Genomic DNA, 22,596 nt, shown 5'->3' with positions numbered 1-22,596 from the left:
AGTTCGGCCAAAACTCTTTTTATGTGTTTAATCGAAGTTATAGGTTGCCTAGATATGGTATATAGTATTTTTAGTGTTTAAATACTTTAGTGTTTGAATACTCCTTAAAAATTACGTAATTTCAATAATTTCAAAAACGGTGAAAATCAGTAAACCCCATATTTTTTGCGTTTTTTGTTAGAAAATCAGTTCGAATTTAAATAAATGATCATCTTTCGATCAAATCCAATCAAATTTGTTCAAAATGTGTGAAAAATGTAGAAAGATAATTTTTATTTCAGTAAAAAATGGAAAATTAACGTAAAATATATGAAAAAAACATGACTTTTTTAAATAGCTCTAATTTGAAAAACTGCAAATTTCTGCAAAATATTTAAACGTTTTTAGGCAGCTCTAAGCATGATGTTTAAGATGTACTATTCGAAATTGCGGCGACACGTGACGACACGAACCGTTTTTTAACTTAAAAATTACCAAAATTTCTAAGGTACAATATATGAAAATTTGAAAAGTTTGTGACATTTTAATTTTGCACCATACGTGCATTCAAACAGTCCAATAACAAGCTTTCATATGGTGGATAACTTAAAACATATATTCCATTCTCAAAATATTATTATTTTACTTTTTTCGAATAATTAATTTTTCATTTTTATGACTTAGGCCACTTTGGCAGTGAAAATGTCATTGAAATACAAAAACTGGTATGCTTTTAATTAAGAATCATAAAAGTACAATACATTAACTTTGTTATAAGGTGAAATAAAGTTTAAAAATATCAATTTCGTTTTTTGAGAGTTTTGACCGCCCCTTTGTATGGAGCCCGACCAATGTGCGTTGGAAGGACCATGGCATGTTACAATTTTTTATCAAAATCCAACATTTTGTCATAACTTTTCGAAATATTGATCAATTTTCATTATTTTTGGAGCGAAAGACTGTTTTTCAAAAAGGTTTCGAACAACCTTGACACCAGGGATAGGGTGCAACTCAAAACTCTTTGCGTGCCGCACACGCTGCTACGAGACAACACAACAAACTAGAAGGAGACGAGTACGCGCAATCGGTTGTGTGTTGCTCGCTTACTCTGCCGCGCGCTGGAGTGATTTTTTCTGTTTGGTGACAAGCACAGTCCCAAGCACCGAGCATTACTCCCTGCGCCGTAGAACTAGTGCTGCGATTGTCTCTCGCACAATTACAAAAGCTCTCACTCATACGTCTCTTATCTCTCGGCAAAACGGGAGACAAGCACTTGAGATTGTGTGAAGCACATGCTTTTTTCGCACCGCACGGTGCATGCCGCCAATCCCTGCTTGACACCCGAAAGAAATAATTTGCATTGAGCTCAAAAACTTCAAAAGAAACTTTTGCCCCACTCGAACTTTTGCCCCACTTTACACATGCTAAAGCATCTTCAAAATATACCTAGTTACGCCCCAAAATAAAATATCGAATTCGATTTCATTACAATTCCATTCCAACATTTTGTCATAACTTTTCGAAATATTGATCAATTTTCATAATTTTTGGAGTGAAAGACTCTTTTTCAAAAAGGCATCGAACAACCTTGACACCCGAAAGATATCATTTGAATTAAGCTCAAAAACTTCAAAAGAAACTCTTGCCCCACTCGAACTTTTGCCCCACTTTACTCTATTTGAGAGTTCATCGGAAATACCTAGTCCAGAGATCCCTGCTGGAATTCTTAAGTCAGTGATAGTTTCAAGGTTGTTACGAGAATATACAAGTATTCTTCCAAGCATCCTTCCAAGAATACGTCGATTGACATTTCTATAAGATTATTATCTGAGATGAGTGTATGTAGTGTATGAGTATAAAATCCGTTCTTAGAGAAATTCCTGCAAGGATGTCCTCGGATCTCCTGTTAATCATGGCAGACATTATTTATGTAGACATTAAAAAAAAAAAAATCTTTGGACGAATTTCCATTATGTTCTACTGAAGAAAATGTTGAAGAAAATAATGTAGAAAATTCTGGGATAGTCCAAAAAAGAGTTCGTAATTTTATTATAGAGACTTTCAGCCCTTGGAGCTTAGGAGAAATAATGCACGACTAAAGAAACTCCTTATTCTTCCAGAAATTGGTCAATGCTACCAGCACCACGCTGATTTATGTAGAACAAGCGAGCGTTTTTCTACGTATTGTAAAAAATACAACAGCGTGCTTTTAAAATATAACGTTATTATATTCATTTTCTCAAGTAGCGTTTAGTTATAAAAGAGCTAGTGGGCATAAATTTACTAAAGATGATCACACCCCCCCCCCCCCCCCCCCCCCTGACCTAACAGCTGGGTACGCCCTTGAGGGAACTCCTATATAAATTGCTTGAGGAATTCCTAGCTGAGGAGTCCCAATTTTTTTTTTGAGAATTCCTAACAGAATTGCTGGAGGAGATTTTAAGAAAATTCTTAAAATGATTTCTTAAAACTTTTTCTTAAAAAAAATACCTGAGGAATTCTTTAAGAAATTATTGGATTTGGTATTCCAAAGAAATTATCAAAGAAATACCTTAAAAAAAGCTATCAGAAGAGTTCCTGAAATAGATGTCTGAGAAATTTCAGGAATTTCAGATGAATAGCTGAAGAAACCTTCGGAGGCGGATCCTAAAGAATTTTCCGAAAAATTCTAAAAGAAATTGTTTCATGAAATAATTGCTTCCAAATTGGTGATCCAAAGCTACAAATAGCAAGCAAATCATTGTTTACCATATCATCACGTATCGGAATGTAGTACAATTGAATGTTCTCTTTTAAACTTCTCCATTTTATTTTCTACTGTTTTGTAGTGCTTGACGAAATAGAAAATCGTTCCTCTAGGACAACACCGTAGCAAATTATGTTTCGTCTCTAAATTTAAACACAGCTTGTTGATTCCTGGCCCCACTCACTGAAACTGTTGATAATTTAGCACCAGGGAAGCCATTCATCCGCTATTTGTATCCTGCCAATTTCCATTCCGGTACCAAACTAGGAACTAATGAGCAGAGCTTTTACCCCGTTGATGAGTTCCATGCGGCACGGAATTGATTGTTTAGAAACATCAATGATTGGTTTTCAATTTCACCGATACTGCACTGCACCCCAGTCCAGGTCTCATCCAATAATTGCATGAAGCTACATAAATATATAGGTGGGCAGTCAATTAGCGCTACGTGTAATGGATTGGATGATTCTGGCGAAACAGTTGTTAATTCCAGATTGATGGGAGTGGGCGGCTAACTACAGGAATACAGTAGCGGTCAATGATAACGTGAGATCCTGTATGTGCAAAAGAGCAGTAGTACAAAGTTGGCAGGGACAGCTAGTAGAAAATTAAAACAAAAAACACTAGTTTTGCAACCAATTGAGAAAAGTTTGAGAAAAAAATAACATGAAACGAACTCACCAATTTACTACTATCCTTGAATTTTTCTTATGAATTTTCTTTTCCGTTGAAACAGTCAATTTCTCACACACCGATTTTGATTCACTCCCGTTGTCCATCACTGTCCTCTCCTCTTCTTGACGTAACGTCCTCACTGGGACAAAGACTGCTTCTCAGCTTAGTGTTCTATGAGCACTTCCACAGTTATTAACTGAGAGCTTCCTCTGCCAATGACCATTTTGCATGTGTATATCGTGTGGCAGGCACGAAGATACTCTATGCCCAAGGAAGTCAAGGAAATTTCCTTTACGAAAAGATCCTGGACCGACCGGGAATCGAACCCGTCACCCTCAGCATGGTCATGCTGAATACCCGTGCGTTTACCGCCTCGGCTATATGTCCATCACTGTACGGTTGATGAAATATGATTTCTGGATATCTGGTTCCGGGGAAAAAATGGTGCGTTTACAGCGGTATAAATGAATTACTGTCAATTTTACATTATTTTCCCCCTCAGCAAACCAGAATCCAGCCGACAGAAAAACATCGCACCATTGGAAATTCAATTACGTGATTGAATTACGGTGCCGAAATGAATGACGTACGCTCGAGAGAGGACATCATCATGGGAATTTTTTACTGCTAGGCTGATTGTTTCCTATAAGAAGCACATCTATTGATCAAGAATGGGGGAGGGTCTGACTGTGACGCACGTTTGTTCACTCACCGCCGCCGCCCACATTTCAAAACTTAACCATTACCTACATCAAATGTCTTTAAATATAATCACTTCAAGAAAGAAAAGCTCACCACACCTTTCGTTTCATCCTCTTTTTTTCTCGATTGCAGAACCCCTGGTGAATCGGTACGCCTCCCGCAGGAAATCCGTGTTTGCGGAGACGTACGACCCGGAGGCCGATGACGACGACGATGGCGCCCGGGCGATATTCCCCAAAACGGACGAGCAGCGGTCACGGTTGTGCGACTCAGTCAAGAACATCCTGCTGTTCCGGTCGCTCGATAAGGAACAGGTGAGAATTGGTGGATTTGTTTAGAAAGCTTTTAAAGTTTTTATTTTTTTCGAATTCATGGCAATGTAAATGCTGATAGGGTAGTGGACATATTTTGACTCAGGGCAGGTATTTTGGCCCACTTTGGGAATTTCATTACATTTATCATATAATCTCTACAAAACTTGAATTATTATAATTGGAACTTCCAATAAAACCTTGCCAAAATTTTCAATAAAAATTTGCCATTGATTTTTAGATTATATGATAAATGTAATACAATTCCTAAGATGGTCCAGGTATTTTGCCCTGGGTCAAAATACGCCCACTACTCTAGACGCTTTGAGGACATTTTATTTCCTAATCAAAAATAGCCGCGACTTATGATCTTATATTACTACGATGGTTTTGGTTGCAAGCCTTTTTGGGGCCTGTTCATAAACTACGTACGTGAGAGACGAACCAGCCAAGGGCTGAAAGTCTCTCTAATAAAGACAAATCAATCAATCAACTACGTACGTGTTGACTACTTTTCGACTGTTTTATTTAGAAAATGGCTTTCCAGTAATGACAGATATAAAAATACTGCTATATTATCTGGTCCGATGCACATTGGCGCAAATGGACCAAATTCCTGGCCATATGTCAAAAAATTTTATTATTGGAATTTTCCAAAGCCTAATAGTTTTTAAAGATGAATAAAGTTTACTTCATCATGTGGCAATCAATAAAATACTTTGGGATGTATATTATTTATGAACAAATGTCTGAATTTGATGATTTCATGTTTTCATTTGTATCATAACTCGTCGGAAGTACTTTAATTATCGAAATATCGACAGTTTGAAAAAAATAATTGAATATGCAAACCAGTTCTCCTGATTAGGGTGTGTCATTTAAACAAAAAAAACTGCTCCTGGTTTCATTTATTCTGCCCTCTTACAGAAGATGTTTTATCAGCATTCAAAAAGTTTTAAGATTCCGCAGCTTTCCGCGATCTGGACAAAATTAATAAAATATAATACATATCCTTTGTGAATCGCAAGAGAACGAGTACCAGAAAGTGCCAGACGAAAAAAAAAACATTTTGAAACTTTCACCTTTTTGACTAGTTTTTAGCTACAATTAATGTTTAATTTAAAAAAAAAACAACATTGTTTCGACTATTTTTTTTTTAATGCATAGTGACTTATTCTCAATAGATAGATCATAGTAGAATACAAATCTGGTCTTGTATCTCTTAAAGAGTTGTGTCAAATGGAATCAATTTTGTAAATTTGAACAGAAATCTCCATACATCAATAAACGCCTGAATGTATGCAATGCACTAAAAATTTGATGTAGTCAAAACTGTTATGTTCAAAATTTGTTTACGAAAAATCAAAAACAACTCAAATAAATAGCTCACTATGCGTAGCATGTAATCATATGTTGATGCACCGTAAAGAATATATTTTCAGATAGATGATGTTTTTTATAGCTAAACTCATTGAGTTCTCACTCAGTACTCTACAAACTTACTTTTATGTGAAGAATTATGTAAAAATTCCATATTTCTAAATACAAATTCAAACTGATATATTCCACACGGCTTCTCTCACCATGTTCATACTTCTAAGATGTGTTTTCAGGGCGCTATTGAAGTTAACCCAAAATGAAAATGTGATTCCCAAAAATATCTAGAAAGCGGTACAACATATGAACTGATTTGTAGGGATCGTTCACAAATAATCTATCTATATAAATGACAGAATAATTGTTCAACAAGTTTTCCAATAATGAAATTTCCTACAACTTTGCTGAATACATAAACCCGTTTTGGGGGTGAAAACATACGTTGCTCTTAGAGGTTATTAGAAATCATTTCTGGCATTTACGTGGATTAATATGGCTATTTATAATCCAAAATGCATTCTCAAAATCAAAATTCACAGTTTCATTACTAGTTAATTAATATACCATAAAAACGTGTTCAAACTTTTGGCCATGGAATGGACCCTGTTACTCCAGTGTGCGACGTTTCGGTTCGTTTGAAACCTTCTTCTGGAACTCGAATTTTACAAATTTTTCACAGAACCACACTGCACGAAAAATCCGTTAAATTCGAGTCTCAGAAGAAGGTCCCAAACTGACCGAAACGTCGGACAAGATAACACGGTTTGCTAAAACAGCTGCAAATTATGCAAGAAATGATAATCAGGAACTTCTAGAAAGCTTCCTATTAATTATGTATCAGGGAAATTTCTATAGAAGTTTCAAAACAAATTTATTGAAAATATCCTATGAAAAATCGGAAGGTTTTATTCTTTTGACATGTTATCTGAAGCCAGTAATCTTTTAAATGGTCCAGAACGTGAGATATACGACACAAAGAACAAACGCGTAACCCTTCACAACATTAAAGCTATATTCTTAAAGAAAATTTTCAGTCGTCTCGGCAATTTTACCGAAACGGTATTTTTTCAAGTGGTCAAAAATGCGGGATATATGACGCTTAAACTAAACTAGAAGCTGATAAGATCACTACGTGTTGGCCAAATTTCGAACTGGATGGTGTTCTAGATGAAAGTTCTTACTTTTCTGAATAACTTCATAAAAGAGAGTATTCTTCGAAGTGGTTAAGAACGCGAGATATATTATGTTTAGATCAAACTGATCCTTCTTTGCAACTTTGCTCAAAACAGTATCCTTCTAAGCGGTCCAGATCATGAGATATACGACGCCCTGACACTGCGTTCACTAGGGTCACGCAGTGAATGAATTTTGAACTATATTGCTTTCTACATGGAAATTTTTATTCTTCCGAGCAACTGTGCTAAAGTCAGATTTCTTCTGAGTGGTCCAAAATGCGAGGTTTACAACGTTCAGACTAAACTGGTACCACGCAGTGAGTGATTCACGAACTAAATTGTTTTCTATGTGTAATCTCTTAGTGAGAAACTTTGCCGAAGACAGTATTCTTCTAAATGGTGCAGAAAGCGAGATATGTATACTAAGTTAAAACTAAACTGGAAGCTCCTAAGAACACTAGCAAAACGTACACTGAAATAGTTGTGGAAACTACCGATTCCATAGTAAAATAATAACCTGTATGATTCTCAACCGACAATTATTTCTAGTAAATTCCACTAAAACACTGTCAATTTAACTAGCAGTGCATAATATTACACTGAAACCTCCATTTAAGTATATGCATGGCTGATCGAAAATAATCTTAATTTGACGGCTAGGCATTGTATTTTTAACCATTCTGTGTTGTCAGATGCATGCACATTGGTCGGGCTCCATACAAAGGGGCGGCCAAAACTCTCAAAAAACGAAATTGATAATTTTAAACTATTTATCACCTTATAACAAAGTTAATATACTGTACTTTTATGATTCTTAATTAAAAGAATACCAGCTTTTGTATTTCGATGACATTTTCACTGCCAAAGTGGCCTAAGTCATAAAATTGATAAATGAATTATTCGAAAAAAGTAAAATAATAATATTTTGAGAATGGAATATATGTTTTAAGTTATCCAGCATATGAAAGCTTGTTATTGGACTGTTTGAATGCACGTATGGTGCAAAATTAATATGCCACAAAACTTTTCAAATTTTCATATATTGTACCATAGAAATTTTGGGAATTTTTAAGTTAAAAAACGGTTCGTGTCGTCACGTGTCGCCGCAATTTCGAATAGTACATCTTAAACATCATGCTTAGAGCTGCCTAAAAACGTTTAAATATTTTGCAAAAATTTGCAGTTTTTCAAATTAGGGCTATTTAAAAAAGTCATGTTTTTTCATATATTTTAGGTTATTTTTCCATTTTTTACTGAAATAAAATTAATCTTTCTACATTTTTCACACGTTTTGAACAAACTTGATTGGATTTGATCGAAAGATGATCATTTATTTAAATTCAAATTGATTTTCTAACAAAAAACGCAAAAAATATGGGGTTTACTGATTTTTACCGTTTTTGAAATTATTGAAATTACGTAATTTTTGAATACCCCTTTTTAAACACTAAAAACACTATATACCATATCTAGGCAACCTATAACTTCGATTAAACACATAAAAAGAGTTTTGGCCGAACTTTATCTTTTTCCGACCATTGTGGCATGTCCAAGAAAAGATGGCATTGTTTTTTTGTTGAGGCGACTACGCTTTTAATCAAACTTACTGCAAGGCATTGTTACTTCAATCATATTTCAGTAAACTTCACAGATTTTTTTGTTGGTTGAGAATCATAGGTACGGTTATTAAATCCACTATGGAATCGGTAGCTTTCACAACAAAATTTATTTCAGTGTAGTGAGTGATTCTCGAACTAAATTGTTTTCTTTGTGAAAGCTCTTAGTCTTCTGAGCAACTTTTTCGAAGACAGTATCCTTCTAAATGGTCCAGAATGCGAGAATTGCCACAACTACTGGCAAAATATAATGCTATCCCACATGTCCGACATGGTGCCCAAGGTTATTATATATTGTAAGCATGACGTTTAGTTTGTGGAGAAAAGGAGGAGAAGCGCAATTTCAAAGGGATTTAGGAGGCGGGGGATTTGTTTTCAGAATTTCTCACGGTTAAAAAATAATGGCCGCTCAGCTAGTTTTGACATCTAAGACAACCTTACAATATATAATAACCTTGAAGATGCCCTGTGTAGCAGGTGGCCAATATTCTCGCAACCACTATTTTACCATATCAACACATTTGTATTTTGTAACCTTTTTCAATGCCTGAAGAAGGTAGCATTCATTTTGATGATACTTTTCAACAAAAACTGATAAAACATGAATTAAAACTATAAAACATCCTATAGTGGAAATTGTGTATTTTCTGCAGTTTTGTTCTCTTCGTCATGGGGATTTTTTTGAAAGCTGTTGAACTCAGAATTGGCCTCAAATCCTTCCCAGCCAAGCTGAATTAGGGTCTTGTACCATTTGGGCAGGTGTACCTATTTTGGGCACTTGCTGCTATAACTAAATCAATTTTCAACCGATCGACTTGATTTTTTGTACAGAGTTAGGTACGTACAGTTTCTAACTCTATACAAAAATTCAAATCAATCGGTTTGAAATTGACTAAGTTATAGCGGCAAGTGCCCAAAATTGGTACACCTGCCCAAATGGTACAAGACCCTATATGCCAAAATTTCAGGAAATTTGGCCGACAAAAACCCCCCATGACGAAGAGAACAAACCTGCCGATAATACCCATCGTCACCCTATATGGATATGGATCACAGTGGAAAATTAACCCTCTAATACCCAATCCCGCCTTTAGACGGGGTATAGTTTGAGCATTTTTTTTTTGTTTCGTGGAAAATCTTTTTTTATATATTTTTGGCTGATATTTAGGACTGTTCTGTATATCTCAAAATGGTTTTTGGTGTATTTTAAAGCGTATTTACATTTTTTTTAAAATCATTGAAAAATTGATGTTTTAGTCACCTGTTAGAAGTCATTGTTTATTTTGTATTGAATCGCTACAATTGACATATTTTAATTTTTTCCCAAATCAGTCTATCCTTGTTCAATAGTTTAAGGGAATCGAATACACTCTAAAATTATTTTCCTTAAAATTACACGGAAAATAAAATTTTATGTGAAAAAAATTTTAAATAATAATATTTCAACAATAATCATAAAATCTCCAAATGTTTTCATCTCAAAAAATCCGTTCCCCAAATTGGCTTCCAGGAAAAATATAAAAGTGTGGGGATGTTCAAAAATAAAAATTAGAAAAATCAAAAACTGAAATTCACGAAATCGAGAATTAAAAAGAATCATCTTCCAAAACATGTTTAAATTGATTTTAGATGACGAAAAATGACATTTAGATCAAAATCAAAAATTTGGGTATTAGAGGGTTAAAAAAAAATCCTTGCATTTAGAACATGAACTAGTTTTATAATTGAAGTTAAAGGCTATCATATGATTATAAGGGATGTTTTTTTTACATTAAACCCGCAACTATGCATAAAATCAATCAGAATGTTACCAAAATTCTCATTTTTCTGGTAAATTACGTATTTTTGAACGGTTTTTGACCGATTATCCATATTTAAACCATTGTTTATAGATACCGTCAAGGCTCCATTCACCGTGTGTCTTCGAATATTTTTTCGTTATTTCCATATTATGATTGAATGATATGATAATTTTCTTCAATTTCACCAATACAACACTAATATATTGTTACCGTGTCAAAACGCTCATTAGAAACATTTAAAAGTATCATTTTGACACTAAAGTGTGTTCACATGAAGCGGGTTTCTGCTCGTTCACTGCATTCATAGTGAAAAAACGAAAACTGCGCTAAGTTGATTTAGGCGATAAACTAAATGTAGTAACGTTTTTATTCCACCAAGAAGCAATTAAATTCACATATCAGGTATGTGTTTTGCATTACCGAAGTAAGTTTAACAAGAAAGTACGATCACTTGTACTTTTTAATTGAAACAAAAAGGCACGGTAAATGGGTACCCTAAAAATCAATGGTCTCCATTCACCGTGCCCCATATAGTCCCATATATCTAGAAAAAAAATTTGAACAATCGTTTTTTCTAATAAAATCTTGCAAGTTATTACTTGAAATGAATTTAAGCGAAGAAAATTCTCTTGGCTGGGTTGTTTTGATCATTTTTAAACAAAGTATAATAAAATTTCTCATACACGGTGAATGGGTCCCTACTACAACGGTGAATGGTGACCTACCACGGAATTAGGCGACCTTACTACCCTTTACTAACTGTACTATATCACCAAATTTTGTGAAAATTTTTCTACTTCTGTGGATATTGCTTTAATTTTAACCTATAATGAAGGCATTAAAAAGCGGCACCAACAATGTTTATAAGACTGGTGTCAAATGACAGCCCTTATTTGCCCCGAATCCTCTTAGATCCACGGTAAATGGTGCCTTGACGGTATATAGTTTACTCACAACTAGATAACAAAAATATCAACAAAAGCACGCAAAAAGATTTGAAATTGGTCAAGCGCTTAAAAAATACCCTCCCCCTGGATATTCAATCTTGACGCGATGGGAGGGCTTAACCCATTAGCACTTTAGCGCCAGTTTATTCACCACCGCTTGGACTTTGAGCTAGATATATCTGGTTTACGAGTTGAGTGCAAGTGAAGGAATCGGCTGTAAGTGCTAATGGGAACCAAAGGAGTATCCGTTGTGCATTTATCACAAGTTCAAGACAATAAGTTATAATTCAGCTTGCATAGACCTAATCTTTGCATTCTTTGATTTTTCTCAAATTTAACAATAATTGTTAAATTTAACGTAACGCAAGAGTGGGTAGGGGAGGTCTCTGCGTTACACTCATCATTCATCACTTGAAGTCGAAAGTACACAGGACAGAGGACGCTAGGATAAGTTGACTTACAGATTAGGTTTCGTTAACAATTAAACTCATTACCATTAGAAAATTATGGACTGATTAGTTAAAGATAAAACTGTTGATTTTAGAAATGAGTTTATATTTGTATTACTTATTTTTATAGGTTTTGTAGGGATGAATATATAAAAGTTGACAAATAATCTTAATCATTTTTATTTTTGACACAAAAATCAGCTGACTGAACTTGTTTGTTTTTATATCTTAGACAATATTATAAAACTGACAAAAAAAAACAGGAATTTAGTGACAGACATGTGTCTTTAGGACTTAGGACGGTTTAAAATGTAAAGGGCTACGGTGAATATAATAATACTTCGGACTAAGATGATCATAGATATGCAGAAGACGACTAGCGAAATTAAGAACACAATTTGACACATTACAGACTATATTTTGACATAAAGGATTTGACTGATATTGCAACATCGAATGGAAGCTTAAAAAGTGTTATCAAATGCTAATATCAGAGTTATTTGGGGATGATACTGGTGTTGTCAATGACCAACATCGGTTATTGACACTATTGGTAATCAGCTTGAAATAATTTTCAGAATGTATTATAAAATAACTTAGGATATTATTTGATTATTGTTTGGGGAAGCTGTCAGAAAAACTAGTTGCCCATATCGGCTAAAAACACTAGCTCTGGTAGCTATCTCCGAATAATTTTCAAAAATATCAAATCTTTAAAAATTAGCTATGACTTCTTTTTGCTCTTCTTTGCAATAGGTATTTTTCCGGAATAGTAATTTGAAGGCGTTGACATAGACGGCCTTTTTTCTCTCTGAAGGTTGCCAGTCACCTCGGAGATTTTCGATTTTTTGAAATATTGTTCTATTATCAAATCATTTTTGGAGCTTCCATTCGATCAAAACACTAGTGCGATGGGAATAGTTAAAAACAGTATTTTTAAAAACTACTAAGACCCAATACTAATTACTACACACTTTGCTCAAGTTGACGACATCGTCTAGTCCATCGTGAGTATTGGTCCTAGTAGGGGGAAAGTTGGGAAAGGGCCCAGGCTTTGCTATCAGCTGTCCTGCAGCTCCACCTGGTCACTCTACAAAAAAAAAAAGAAATTGGACAAGCGCTTAAAAAATTATCGAGCCATGAAGTTATTTTTTTTTTCTTCGTTAAAAGATTATTTATTTATTTATTTATTTCTTTATTTATTTATTATTATTACATCAACAGACTTACTACCACAATGATGGTTTTCACTTAAAAATAACAACAAGGCTCGGTCAAATAACAGTAAAAATAATAGTAAAACAAAACAAAAAAAAACAACTACAATACAATTCATTCCACTATCCTGGAGGTGAGTTCTTCGATAAAATTACGACGGATGGTTTGCCTGGGAAGATGGAAGTCAAAACCTGACGCTACTCTGTTAAAACAACACGTTGCAGGCCAATCATTGCGCTGTTTTGTCCAAAAAGAGTTCGTCAGAGCGGCAATCGTAACGGGGCATTAGCTCGTAGTTTTCTGCTGCGAGCACTAATGTCGATTAGTGCAAGAATAGCAGGACAATCTATTCTCCCTTGCAGCAAATCCGCGATTATCATCGCTCTATTAACATCTCTGCGTGTTTGTAGCGTTTCGAGGTGTATCAATCGACATCTACTATGATAGCTCGGCAATCGGTGAGGGTCACGCCAGTGAAGCCTGCGAAGGGCAAAACGGATGAAGCGACGCTGAACCGATTCAATCCTTTCTATGCCGTTCTGATATTATGGAAGCCAGACAGCGGAACAATATTCTAGAGTCGAACGAAAGAGCGAGCAATAGAGAGACTTGAGGCAGTAGACGTCGGTAAAGTCCTTGGCAATACGGAAGATGAATCCTAGAGTCCTAGAAGCCTTCGCGATAACAAACGACAAATGGTGTTTGAAAGTTAACTGAACGTCCAGAATTACACCTAAGTCTTTCACATGGTCAGCTCGTTGAAGTTCTGTCCCGTGCAACTGATAGTTAAACAGGATTGGCTGTTTTCTCCGAGAGAACGAAGGATTAACTACCATACGATTCAAACTGCACCAGTTCGCAAAGGCATTCAAATCAGCTTGAAGCATCGTAGCATCACAGATAGAACGGACGCGCAGGAACATTTTCAAATCGTCTGCGAAGCGTAATCGTGGGCCTTTGATAACGTAGTTGACATGACATCGTTGAAATTTCAATTATACAGCAGGAAAATTAGGGGACCCAGATGACTTCCTTGAGGTATTCCAGAAGTAGCCTTGAAAGTTTCCGAAATATGCCCATCAAGTCCAACCGTCAGTAAGCGTTCTGTGAGGTAAAAGTAGAGCCAGCGTAGTGTCTGGCCGGCGATCCCAAGTCTTTCAAGTTTAGCGATCGTCACAACATGGTTAATCTTGTCAAATGCAACGCTCAAATCCGTATAGACCACATCTGTTTGGGCTTGTTCAGCCATGCTGTCCGTAATGTGAGATGTAAGGTTCAAGAGATTGGTGGTAGTGGATCTACCCGAGATGTAACCATGTTGATTTTCACTGATGTACGACTTGCAATGAGACATCAGCGGTTCCATAACAATAAGCTCGAATAGTTTCGAGATGGCGCAGAGACATGATATTCCTCGATAATTATTGACATCCTTTCGATCGCCTTTTTTGGGAACAGGAAACACGATTGCGTTCTTCCAGATTGACGGAAAAATTCCACTAGTTAGGAACAAAGAAAACACCAACCGAATAGGGTCGACTAATTCGTCAATATGCATTTTTAGGAAAGATCATGGAACACCGTCGGACCCTGGATTGGTCGATTATTTCAATTGCTTGGCTGCTCTCACAATCCTTGTATCATCAACACCAATCGTGGTTAGTACATCACCGTTCAGTGGAACATTACTACCCGGGTAGAGGTGAATGGCAAACCAAAAACAAAAGAATAACAAATTTTATTGTCATAACTTATTTTGTCATTCATGAGTTCTTCATGAAGAGCTTAAAACAACATGAGAATAGCATAATATGATATCATATCAAAATATGCCATTCGCTTGTCATTTTAAAATTTGGAAGAATAACTACTGAATGTCTTATTTTGCTATCATAACAAATTTTGCAATTGGTGAGATATTGTTGATTCTTTGTGGGTTTGATGAACTCGCAGTTTTGGCACTTATCAAGAACAACATAATGACAAAATTTGAATTTTGGTTATTCTAATGGTAAATTTTGATATTTGTTTGCAATTACTTTCCATCCAAATAAAAACTTATAAATTTTCATTTTGTTATTGGAATAAACAACTTAATATACCCTTCTTTTGGATGACAAGGGAATAACTAATTTTGATATTGTTCTTTTTTCAATAACTCAATAATGGTATATTTTGCAATTCTCAATTTTAATTTTTTTGTTCTTGGTTTGCCATTGTAATGTCAAAATTTTACATTCTTTAGTTATTTTATCGAACAATGTCAGTTATTATTTTTGCCCTTTTGTCACTTATTTCAAACAAACCAATGACAAATTTTACCATTCAGTAATTCTTTTTGAATGGTAAAACTTCCAATTGTTTTGTAATTCTTTTCTGCCCGGGATAGCGGCCAGCGCTACATGCTCTTCGGGTAGAACCTCTTCGCTGAACACACTAGCAAATTTACTGGCGAAAAGACAACACACATCGTTCCTATCAGAGGTCACTCGACCTTCAAGCATCATTGTGGAAGGCAACCCGGACTCCTTTCGTTGTTGATTCACATATCGCCAGAACGCTTTGGGTTTCGACTTAAGTTTTCATTGGATGTGTAGCTGATATCTTCTAAAACAGTGCCTGCTAGTGTTCTTATATTCGTTGTTCACCCTCAAGTAATGGTCTCGGAGAAGCCGCGTTCGGCGTTTGGAATACAGTCTAAGGGCTGCACGTTTAGAAGTCTTCATTCTGCGGAGCTCTTGAGTTTGCCAAGGTGGGCCACAGGAGGAATGGTTTATTTTTGGTACATATCTTTCAATTGCATGTCCCATGATATGCGAAAGTGTTAGAGCAGCATTTTCCACATCGTTCAAATCCAGAACGTCAAGCCAGTCTATTGAACCAAGAAAGTCACCTAGGGAATCGCGCCACTTGGGCGGTGGCTTCTATATTCGTCTGTTTTCCACTATAACTCAGTCAAATTTGAACCAATTAACAAAACTTTTGGAATGTGGTGAGATAGGTATAGTATCTATCCGTGTACAACATTTCAAGTTAATTGGTTCAAAATTGACTGAGTTATAGTGGAAAACAGACGAATATAGAAGCCATCGCCCAAGTGGCGCGATACCCTATGCCTTGGTGGTTCGCTCGGTTGAAATCGTTCGAGACCGAAGAAATACTTTCCTGGATGTGTGCGTCATTATAGATGAGAAGTAGTGCAAGCGGAGGATGATGTGTAACAGTCTTGACCAAGGGGGACGGGGCAGCTGTTAACAACGGAGCCACATCTTTCGAACTGACGAAACAAAGATCCAAACAACGTCCATTTTCATTCATCACGTTGTTGATCTGCAGCAGCGTTGCAGTACTGTAACTGTCGATAAGACGGGTTGCACCGGCATGGAAGGTAGAACAGCTTGGGTTAGGATAAAGGAAACCGTCGTGGGACGACTTCCAACAAATACCGGAAGGGTTAAAGTCTCCGATCACAATAATCTCATCTGTAGCAGTCGCTACATCAACCATATGCATAGTCGATAGGATATGTGCATCATCTGGAGGGGCTCGACTGCAATAAGAGGGATAGAGACTTCCTCGAGGCCTATGGCAAGTGTGCGTCCCGGTGTCCGGTTCAACGAGGTTATCCGAGGACCGCTTGTAGGGAAATGGCTGGAATGGTTGCACGAATCAGGGTGCGTACTTGCCTGAGGTTGAAGGTCGGAAGAACTCGTCTCCCTTCTCAAATGCAGGACCGGGACGACTGCTGGTCGCTGGCTGAAGGGGCTCGACTGCATTGAGAGAGATAGAGACTTCCTCAAGGCCTGCGGCAGTTGTGCGTCCCGGTATGCTGGAAATTATATTGCTTACTATTCCATTGCTACGACCTCGTCTGTCGGTATAATCAGCGGGTCGTCGGGTATATTGACAAGCTCTGGTCGCCAAAAATTTCCTCCAGACCTATTGTCAGAGAAGTCTCTGTAGAGACTTCCCCTCGGCTATGTGGAAGACTTCGGAGTAAACGAGCTAGAGTTGATCAACCTCGCAAAACTGGTTCTTATCTCTTCCTTAAGTTCCACCATGATCTCGGATTTCAAGTCTTGCATAATACCGCTATGCGAATTTAATGCTTGGCTTTGGCCAGTTTCATACGCATCCGGATGGTGTTACGCACGCGCATGTCCTCCATGAGCGACGTACATGATGGGCAATGCCAGAACATTCGGGGATTTTTCATCACCCCTTCAAACACTTCGGCAGAAATACCACAGCATCCGGGGTGAAATACCGCTTTGCAAAAACCGCGCCATGCGACTTTCACATCGTCGATATCACTGGCGCACGAACCGCACACTAGAGACATATTGCGATTTCACGATTCTAATCGTCAAATAACAACCACGGTGTAGTTAACCTAATATGTGAAACCGGTGGAGATGCTCTAACACGTGAAACTACGGTAGCCCGAAAAGTGCAGCAAGGCGACACTGAATGATTCCAGCGAAAAAGAGTGCGTTATCCAGAAAAAGTGTTTGTTGATGAATTGTAATTTCGCAAGATTATCACACACTAAACGCGATCGCCAATCAAACATGTATTCAATCACCGATTAACAACAAACAGGTAATATTTTCAACACGATTCAGTCGAATTTACACAGGAAAAATTGAAAAATTAACACCGGCGAAAACGTCAACAAGTACTATGTCCACAGACAACCAGACGTATAATAAAAAATAATGATCTCATATTTTGCGTGGCTTTAAAAAATGAAAGTTCCACAAGTTTAGTCGAATATCAACTACAGGGAAATTTATTTAAAAATATTGAAAATCGGTTGGAAATTGAAAAAAATATGGCACTTAAAGTGAATGCCCCTCTATTACTCGAAAATTCAACTTTGAGGCATTTGCGTCACCTCTAAATCTTAATATTTTTGGCCTAACCCTTTCCTTCCCACGACTTTGAACGATTATTTCTATACCAAGAAAGCGTTTCCGAAGAAAGTGCTCGAACAAAAGTTATTGCCAATTGGCCAATTTTTTTGAAATCAACGAAAAAAAATTTAGTTGTAAATCAATATGATTTTGATTGTTTATCAATAGTTTCACTATTAAAACAAGTAGTTTGGAGTTGGGTTTACATAATGAGATTAAAATCATATTCTAAAAACTATTGCATCATATTCATCTGATTCCGCTTGTTTCGAGTTCGTTGAAAATCGATGGTGCTCTAGAGCAATCATGGGATGTAGAGGGTTAAACTCAGAGGTTTCTCTTTTTTTGTCATTTGTGAATCCTGAAGAACAAACGAATTCCAGGGTTCAACAACTTTTGAAAAAAAAAAGTCGCAGCTTACTACTCACTCTGTAACTTATTGACCTAGTGATCCAATCGCGATGAACTGTAGGTCAAATAAGATGGTTAGTTTTATGGTAGTTGTAGGTATTAGTGTTCTGTAGAACTCTTCTAGTGGAAAATCAATTCTGGAAAAAAAAACAATTCTGAAAATAGAAGGTCGAGATAGTAATTTTGCAAAAGTTTGTTTCATTCAGAGAGTGCACATAATTATTTCATCAGCAAAATTCAGCAAAATCAGCAATTCAGCAAAATTGTTTTTATTTCTACTCTTTTTCTCCTGATCTTTCCCCCTTTTCTTTTTTACTTACTCTCTTCAAAAAGAGGTAATTTAGGCAAGTCCTAATGTGCTGAACAGTATTTTTTTTACTTGATGACCCAAAAAACCGTGCATTTGAAACGCTACGCAACAGCTTTAAAGTAGCAGTTACGTTGCTAATTAAGGACAGTTTAGCAGTTAGTTTAGTTTTATGCTAAAATACGGCTTGTTTCAATTTTGTTTTGGTTACTTGGGTCGTTGCAGAATGTAAGTTGCAATTTCTTTTCGGAATTAAATGTTTCGAAGGACGTCGACTTCAACTGTGTTCTGCAATGGATTCGCGCTCCCCTCTATACAAGTTATACTTCACAAAACCCACATTTCTCCACTAATAAGCCACGGCCACATGTTCACATCCATTGAGCGTCCATTAGCATACGTTTGGAGTGGTAAACTTTTTCAATATTTTAACCACCCCCAGAAGAGTTTTTTCTTCTTGTCGACGCTGTATTACACAAAAAAACCCACCCACACCGTCCCATTTATAGTTGGCAATCTTGAAAGTTTCTTCTCAACTGCTTAGGTGCTAGAAATAGATATAGGTACGGTACAGTCAGTCTTGCTAGTGGTTGCTGGACCAATCATTGCCAGTATGGAAAGATGCGCTTACCACAATATTTATAATGAGGAAACTTTCCCCATCTTGCAACTTATCGAACTCTTCATTGCATGATGCATTTTGATCGAGCTTGAACTTGAACGAGTTGCTGAAGAGGGTGCAACTGGAAAATTGCATCTCCGTCTAACCTTGTCCCCTGTGCATCATCGTCAACGGGTTTTACATTTTTACAAGTCCGCAGAATTCGAACGTAATCGGTTTTATCCTGTTTGATCCCTCCAATCTGTTTCTTTCCTCTCTCTCTTCCCCAGATGAACGAAGTCCTGGACGCCATGTTCGAGAAGAAAGTCAAAGCAAAAGATTATATTATAAAACAAGGAGATGACGGAGATAACTTCTACGTCATTGAATCGTAAGTAGACGACGAGGATGAAAGTCCACCCCTTTCAATCAAAACTTTTGCACTCCATTGTTGGAGGAGGGTATTACTATGCTGATTTCGTTCTTTTTCTGCTCCACAGAGGAATTTACAAAGCTTACGTAGGAGAGGATCAGAAACATATACACACGTACGATAATAGCGGTAGTTTCGGAGAACTAGCTCTTTTATACAACATGCCAAGGTAAGTGTCCTCCCAAGCAAGGGAACAATTCGTTTGCTTCGATACAATTTTTCTCAAATTAATTGCTTGATATGCTTCAACCCCCCCAGAGCGGCCACCATTCAGGCGGAAACGGACGGTCAACTGTGGGCGATGGACCGTCAAACGTTCCGAAGGATCCTGCTCAAGTCGGCGTTCAGAAAACGGAAAATGTACGAAGCACTACTGGATGCGGTTCCGATGTTGAAAACGTTACAGGTTGGTATCCTGCCCCCCATGTGGTCGTCGTCGCCGTTCGTTGGGTGTCTGGACTCCAGGTCGGAATATGCTTTGATGTTTTCCTTTTTTTTTATCTTATTTACAGAGCTATGAACGTATGAACCTGGCCGATGCTCTTATACCCAAGACATTTGCCAAGGGAGAACGAATCATCAAGCAAGGTTAGTAACACTTATAAATATACGAAAACAATGATTTTTATTGATATTCTTATAGTGTTTATGATAAATCTAAATGAGTTCCTTTGGCAATCTGTGAATTTGGCCATTGTTTTGGAAATTTCTCAGACAATTTAGTAATTTCCAAGAAGGACAAGCGAAGATACTTGGACAATAATATTTCGGAAGAAATTACCATTTTCAAAAGAATTGCCGAATGAATTTCAAAAAAGAATCAATTTCTTAGAGAATTTCCGAAGTAATTCTCAAAAGAAATTTCCTAAGAAGTACCAAAAGCAGTACCAAAGAAATTTTCAAAGGAATTGGATTTCTTAAAGTAATTGCGAAAGCCATTCCAGAGGAATTTCCCAAATCAATTTTCAAAAAAAAAAGAAGTTTCCAAAGATGTTTCTTTAGAAATTTCCAAATAAATTTCCGGAAGAGTTACCGGAAGAATTTTACGAAATTTCGAAATAATATCGAAGGGAAATACCGTATCAGTTCTTAAGATAATTGTAGAAAATTCTTAAGAGAATTGTAGAAAAAGATTCCAAAGGAGCAGAAGGAATTCCCAAAGATAATACTGGCGGAATTCACAAAGAAATTTCCGAAGCAATTCTCAAGCATGAATAACCTTCATTTCTTTTGTACTTCCTTCAACAATTTCTTTGAGATCTCCTTCGGTAATTCTTTTGGATATTCAAACGGCAATTTTCTTGGAAAATCATTTAGCAATTCCGTATGGTATTTCTTTGGATTTTTTTCGTATGCAAATTTCTTTGGAAATTGTCTACAGAAATTTAGGTTTGACAATTAATTTGATTTTTTTGAGAATTTCCTCGGCAAAGTATTTAAAATTCCTTCAACGATTTCTTTGGAAATGTCAGGTTCCTCCGGCAATGTATTGCTGATTTTCTTCAGAAATTCCTTGGAAATGTTCTTGTTAATCTACGATTTAAACGGCTACGCAGTCTTGTAATTTGGGAAAACGAGGTTTATTATTTGCCCGACGTTTCGACACTGGGGTTTTGTGTCATCTCGTTTTCCCAAATTACAAGACTGCGTAGCCGTTTAAATCGTAGATTAAAACCCTCAGTCGATCCTCCAGAAGGTTCTTGTTAATTCTCTTAGAAACTTCTTCACAAATATATTTGGTAATGTTTGGACCACTTCTTTTGTACTGTCTTTGGTAATTCCTGGGAAAGTGGAACCATCTCGGCAGGACTTCCATTTTGGGCTCTTTTCCGCTTCTTCTTCTTCTTTATGGCTCTACGTCCCCACTGGGACTGGGCCTGCCTCGCTTCAACTTAGGGTTCCTTGAGCACTTCCACAGTTATTAATTGAAAAGCTTTCTTTGCCTGCCATTGCATGAATTTGTATATTGTGAGGCAAGTACAATGATACACTATGCCCAGGGAGTCGAGAAAATTTCACTGACTGGAACGGGAATCGAACCCGTCGTCTCCGGATTGGCGATCCAAAGCCTTAAGCACTAGACTAACTGGAGAATCTTTTCCGCTATAACTCCCGTCGGTTGACTTAATGTTTTGTACACTGTGAGATACGTAATATTAAGGAATATTTTTTAAGGAATTGGTAGAGGATTCTGTAAAATAAATTTATAAAACAATCTCGGCGTTACTGACTTTCTGGCCGAATTTTAAAGATGTCACTACCTTTCCAACAAGGAATTATTCCAGCAATTTCTGCTGGAGTTATATAAAAGATTAACCCAAAAACTTTTCCAAAGACTTTCTAAGCAATTCCTCTGTAGATTCATCAAGAAAGCCTCTCTGGAATTACACCACAGATTTCTCCAGTTCCGTCAAAGAGTCATCGACATTTTTTTTTTCAAAAAATCATCTACAATATTATTTTGATAATCTTATATGATTTACTTCAGATATTCCTAGGATATCTCCCGAGATTGCCTCAGAGTGTACTTTAAAAATTCATGCAGATCCTTTCAAGATTTTTTTAATCCTCCAAAGATTTTCTTTAATTTACTCCAGAGATTGCTACAGGAATTCTTAAAAGATTCTGCCAAGTGTCCTCCAGAGCTTTCTTCAAGAATTCTCCAGGGGTTCGTTTGGTAGTTCTCTAGAAGTTCCTCCAATAAAATCTTTCGAAAATTCTTCCAGCATTTCCTACTGCTACTATAGTGATTCTTCCAGGAATTACTCTAGGAGTTCATCCAGTGACTCCTTCAGATATTTTCATCCAGAAATCTGTGGATAAATTCAAAAACCCTGGACGAAGTAATGCAAAAATATCCTAAATAATAGGTAGCAGAATCTATAGGAAAAATCATAAAGACAGTCCTGGCTGAATTCTTAAAAGAATCTC

General features: G+C 36.7%; 1 protein-coding gene across 9 annotated transcripts in view; it reads left to right on the top strand.

Annotated features, from left to right (window-relative positions):
• LOC109405137 (cAMP-dependent protein kinase type II regulatory subunit) overlaps window positions 1–22,596 on the top strand; it is a 375,648-nt gene that overhangs the window by 316,888 nt on the left and 36,164 nt on the right. For all 9 annotated transcript variants that reach the window (XM_029879336.2, XM_029879339.2, XM_029879335.2 and 6 more), the window contains 5 exons: window positions 4,235–4,416; window positions 19,523–19,623; window positions 19,733–19,834; window positions 19,924–20,071; window positions 20,178–20,253. In XM_029879336.2, coding sequence (XP_029735196.1) covers window positions 4,235–4,416; window positions 19,523–19,623; window positions 19,733–19,834; window positions 19,924–20,071; window positions 20,178–20,253 — 609 coding nt within the window. The remainder of the gene's footprint in view (window positions 1–4,234; window positions 4,417–19,522; window positions 19,624–19,732; window positions 19,835–19,923; window positions 20,072–20,177; window positions 20,254–22,596) is intronic.

The sequence above is a fragment of the Aedes albopictus genome, chromosome 2 (genome assembly GCF_035046485.1).
Source record: "Aedes albopictus strain Foshan chromosome 2, AalbF5, whole genome shotgun sequence".
NCBI classification, from domain to species: Eukaryota; Metazoa; Arthropoda; class Insecta; order Diptera; family Culicidae; genus Aedes; species Aedes albopictus.
Note: the sequence above shows the minus strand (reverse complement) of the source record. Positions and strands in the feature narration are given on the sequence as shown.